This window comes from Procambarus clarkii, chromosome 26, assembly GCF_040958095.1.
Source record: "Procambarus clarkii isolate CNS0578487 chromosome 26, FALCON_Pclarkii_2.0, whole genome shotgun sequence".
In the NCBI taxonomy this organism is placed as follows: Eukaryota; Metazoa; Arthropoda; class Malacostraca; order Decapoda; family Cambaridae; genus Procambarus; species Procambarus clarkii.
This window is the reverse complement of record NC_091175.1, coordinates 42830309-42835592: the sequence shown is the minus strand read 5'-3', so window position 1 is coordinate 42835592 and position 5284 is coordinate 42830309. Positions and strand designations below refer to the sequence as shown.

The 5284-nt window shown below is 56.4% G+C and overlaps 1 protein-coding gene across 1 annotated transcript; it reads left to right on the top strand.

Moving 5' to 3' along the window:
- The first annotated feature begins 3182 nt into the window (after positions 1-3182).
- On the top strand, positions 3183-4496 carry LOC138368947 (asparagine-rich protein-like). Its single transcript, XM_069331672.1, has one exon. It carries the CDS (start codon positions 3183-3185, stop codon positions 4494-4496), a length of 1314 nt encoding a protein of 437 aa, XP_069187773.1.
- The last annotated feature ends 788 nt before the right edge of the window (positions 4497-5284 follow it).

The following is a 5284-nucleotide window of genomic DNA, read 5'->3' as shown; positions in this document are numbered from 1 at the left end:
AGGGGGGGGGGGGGGGAGGTGAGGGGCGGGGGAAAGTGAGGGTTGGAGGAAGGTGAGGGGTGGGGGAAGGTGAGGGGTGAGGGAAGGTGAGGGGTGGGGGAAAGTGAGGGGTGGAGGAAGGTGAGGGGTGAGGGAAGGTGAGGGGTGGGGGAAAGTGAGGGGTGGAGGAAGGTGAGGGGGAGGGAAGGTGACCTGGAGGGAAGGTGAGGGGTGGGGGAAGGTGAGGGGTGGGGGAAGGTGAGGGGGGGAAGGTGAGGGGGGGGAAGCGAGAGGTGGGGGAAGGTGAGGGGTGGTGGAAAAGGAGGGATGGGAGAAGGTGAGGGGTGGGAGAAGGAGAGAGGTGAGGGAAGGTGAGGGGGAGGGAGGGTGAGGGGTATGGGAAGGTGAGGGGTGGGGGAAGGTGAGGGGTGGAGGAAGGTGAGGGGGAAGGCAGGTGAGGGGTGGGGGAAGGTGAGGGGTGGAGGAAGGTGAGGGGAAAGGCAGGTGAGGGGTGGGGGAAGGTGGGGGGTGGGGTTAGGTGAGGGATAGGGGAAGGTGAGGGTGCGAGAAGGTGAGGGGTGGGGTTAGGTGAGGGATAGGGGAAGGTGAGGGTGCGGGAAGGTGAGGGGTGGGGGAAGGTGAGGGTGGGGGAAGGTGAGGGGTGGGGGAAGGTGAGGGGTAGGGGAAGGTGAGGGTGCGAGAAGGTGAGGGTGTGAGAAGGTGAAGGGTGGGGTTAGGTGAGGGATAGGGGAAGGTGAGGGTGGGTGAAGGTAAGGGGTGGGGAAAGGTGATAGTGGGGGGGAAGGTGAGGGGGGGAAAGGTGAGGGATGGGGGAAGGTGAGGGGTGGGGGAAGGTGAGGAGGAGGGAAGGTGAGAGAGAGGGAGGGAGGGAAGGTGGGGGGTGGGGAAGGGTGAGGGTGGGGGAAGGTGATGGTGGGGGGGAAGGTGAGGGGGGGGGGGGAAAGATGAGGGGTGGGGGAAGGTGAGAGTAGGGGGAAGGTGAGGGGTGGGGGAAGGTGAGGGTGCGGGAAGGTGAGGGTGAGAGAATGTGATAGGTGGGGGAAGGTGAGGGGTGGGGGAAGGTGAGGGGTGGGGGAAGGTGACGGGTGGGGGAAGGCGAGGGTGGGGGAAGGTGAGGGGTGGGGGAAGGTGAGGGGTAGGGGAAGGTTAGGGTGGGGAAGGTGAGGGGTGGGGGAAGGTGAGGGTGGGGAAGGTGATAGGTGGGGGAAGGTGAGGGGTGGGGGAAGGTGAAAAGTGGGGGGAGGTGAGGGTGGGGGAAGGTAAGGGTGGGGAAGGTGAGGGTGAGGGAAGGTGAGGGTGGGGGAAGGTGAGGGTGGGGGAAGGTGAGAGAGAGGGAAAGTGAGGGGTGGGGGATGGTGAGGGTGGGGGGAAGGTGAGGGTGGGGGATGGTGAGGGTGGGGGAAGGTGAGGGGTGGAGGAAGGTGAGGGTGGGGGAAGGTGAGGGTGGGGGAAGGTGAGGGTGGGGGAAGGTGAGGGTGGAGGAAGGTGAGCTTGAGGGAAGGTGAGGGTGGGGGGAAGGTGGGGGGTGGGGGAAGGTGAGGGGTGGGGGAAGGTGAAGGGAGGGGGAAGGTGAGGGTGGGGGAAGGTGAGGGTGGGGGAAGGTGAGGGTGGGGGAAGGTGAGAGAGAGGGAAAGTGAGGGGTGGGGGATGGTGAGGGTGGGGGGAAGGTGAGGGTGGGGGATGGTGAGGGTGGGGGAAGGTGAGGGGTGGAGGAAGGTGAGGGTGGGGGAAGGTGAGGGTGGGGGAAGGTGAGGGTGGGGAAAGGTGAGGGTGGAGGAAGGTGAGGGTGAGGGAAGGTGAGGGTGGGGGGAAGGTGGGGGGTGGGGGAAGGTGAGGGGTGGGGGAAGGTGAGGGTGAGGGAAGGTGAGGGTGGGGGAAGGTGAGGGGAAAGGCAGGTGAGGGGTGGGGGAAGGTGAGGGTGGGGGGAAGGTGAGGAGTGGGGGAAGGTGAGGGTGGGGGCAGGTGAGGGGTGGGGGAAGGTTATGGTGGGGGAAAGTGAGGGTGGGGGAAGGTGAGGGTGGGGGCAGGTGAGGGTGGGGGAAGGTTATGGTGGGGGAAGGTGAGGGTGGGGGAAGGTGAGGGGTGGAGGAAGGTGAGGGGTGGGGGAAGGTGAGGGGTGGGGGAAGGTGAGGGGTGGGGGAAGGTGAGGGGTGGGGGAAGGTGAAGGGTGGGGGAAGGTGAGGGGTGGGGGAAGGTGAGGAAGGGGGAAGGTGAGGGTGGGGGAAGGTGAGGGGTGGGGGAAGGTGAAGGGTGGGGGAAGGTGAGGGGTGGGTGAAGGTGAGGGAGGGGGAAGGTGAGGGTGGGGGAAGGTGAGGGGTGGGGGAAGGTGAAGGGTGGGGGAAGGTGAAGGGTGGGGGAAGGTGAGGGGTGGGGGAAGATGAGGAGTGGAGGAAGGTGAGGGGTGGAGGAAGGTGAGGGTGGGGGAAGGTGAGGGGTGGAGGAAGGTAAGGGTGGGGGAAGGAGAGGGGTGGGGGAAGGTGAGGGGTGGGGGAAGGTAAGGGGTGGAGGAAGGTGAGGGGTGGAGGAAGGTGAGGGTGGGGGAAGGTGAGGGGAGGGGGAAGGTGAGGGGTGGGGGAAGGTAAGTGGTTGAGGAAGGTGAGGGGTGGGGGAAGGTGAGGAGAGGAGGAAGGTGAGGGGTGGGGTAGGGTGAGGGGTGGGGGAAGGTGAGGGGTGGAGGAAGGTGAGGGTGGGGGAAGGTGAGGGTGGGGGAAGGAGAGGGGTGGGGGAAGGTGAGGGTGGGGGAAGGTGAGGGGTGGGGGAAGGTGAGGGGTGGAGGAAGGTGAGGGTGGGGGAAGGTGAGGGTGGGGGAAGGAGAGGGGTGGGGGAAGGTGAGGGGTGGGGGAAGGTGAGGGGTGGAGGAAGGTGAGGGGTGGGGGAACGTGAGAGGTTGGGGAACGTGAGAGGTTGGGGAAGGTGAGGGTGGGGGAAGGTGAGGGTTTGGGGAAGGTGAGGGTGGGGGAAGGTGAGGGGTGGGGGAAGGAGAGGGAGGGATGGAAGTCTCTCCCTCCCTCTCTCTCACACACTGAGGGGAAACTTCCCACATCACCATAAACTGTTAAGGTACAAATAACTAGTGGCTGCTTGTGTTTAGTCCATTACAAGTAAACACATTAGTTAGTCCTAAGAGAGAGCGCCTTAGTCACATATTTGTTCCAGAATATTTTCCCGCTACGAACACAGACATGAGCATGAACACAGACATGAGCATGAACACAGACATGATCATGAACACAGACATGAGCATGAACACAGACATGAGCATGAACACAGACATGAACATGAACACAGACATGAGCATGAACACAGACATGAGCATGAACACAGACATGAACATGAACACAGACATGAGCATGAACACAGACATGAGCATGAACACAGACATGATCATGAACACAGACATGAACATGAACACAGACATGAACATGAACACAGACATGAACATGAAAACAGACATGAGCATGAACACAGACATGAGCATGAACACAGACATGATCATGAACACAGACATGAACATGAACACAGACATGAACATGAACACAGACATGAACATGAACACAGACATGAGCATGAACACAGACATGAGCATGAACACAGACATGAGCATGAACACAGACATGAGCATGAACACAGACATGAGCATGAACACAGACATGAGCATGAACACAGACATGAACATGAACACAGACATGAGCATGAACACAGACATGAGCATGAACACAGACATGATCATGAACACAGACATGAACATGAACACAGACATGAACATGAACACAGACATGAACATGAAAACAGACATGAGCATGAACACAGACATGAGCATGAACACAGACATGATCATGAACACAGACATGAACATGAACACAGACATGAACATGAACACAGACATGAACATGAAAACAGACATGAGCATGAACACAGACATGAGCATGAACACAGACATGATCATGAACACAGACATGAACATGAACACAGACATGAACATGAACACAGACATGAACATGAACACAGACATGAGCATGAACACAGACATGAGCATGAACACAGACATGAGCATGAACACAGACATGAGCATGAACACAGACATGAGCATGAACACAGACATGAGCATGAACACAGACATGAACATGAACACAGACATGAGCATGAACACAGACATGAGCATGAACACAGACATGATCATGAACACAGACATGAACATGAACACAGACATGAACATGAACACAGACATGAACATGAAAACAGACATGAGCATGAACACAGACATGAGCATGAACACAGACATGATCATGAACACAGACATGAACATGAACACAGACATGAACATGAACACAGACATGAACATGAAAACAGACATGAGCATGAACACAGACATGAGCATGAACACAGACATGATCATGAACACAGACATGAACATGAACACAGACATGAGCATGAACACAGACATGAACATGAACACAGACTGTTCAGCTCATCGTAAAATAACATCACCAATCTAACGATTGGAAGTCAAAACAAAATGAATCTAATAATTTAACTTCATAGTTAATAAAGACCGTAGTCATTCCTCTCGTCCGACTCACAATGAAAACGGGAACGGCGCCGAGTACGGAGGAGGGCAGACCATTATGTACTATGGTATAATTTTTTTTTTTTTTTGAGATATATACAAGAGTTGTTACATTCTTGTACAGCCACTAGTACGCGTAGCGTTTCGGGCAAGTCCTTAATCCTATGGTCCCTGGAATACGATCCCCTGCCGCGAAGAATCGTTTTTTCATCCAAGTACACATTTTACTGTTGCGTTAAACAGAGGCTACAGTTAAGGAATTGCGCCCAGTAAATCCTCCCCGGCCAGGATACGAACCCATGACATAGCGCTCGCGGAACGCCAGGCGAGTGTCTTACCACTACACCACGGAGACTGCTACTGATAATAGTACATATATGTCGGGTATTAATATGTGTCTAAGCTGAGATCGTTACGTGCAGGAAACACCGTCTGAAGGCGACATGGTTTATTCATTATTATTTACTAAGATATCATGTGTAACTCCTGTGTTTTATTGGTTATCGTCCGTGTTGACGGTGTGACGGTGTGACGGTGTTGACGGTGTGACGGTGTGACGGTGTGACGGTGTGACGGTGTGACGGGTTGACGGTGTGACGGGTTGACGGTGTGACGGGTTGACGGTGTGACGGGTTGACGGTGTGACGGGTTGATGGTGTGACGGGTTGATGGTGTGACGGGTTGATGGTGTGACGGGTTGACGGTGTGACGGGTTGA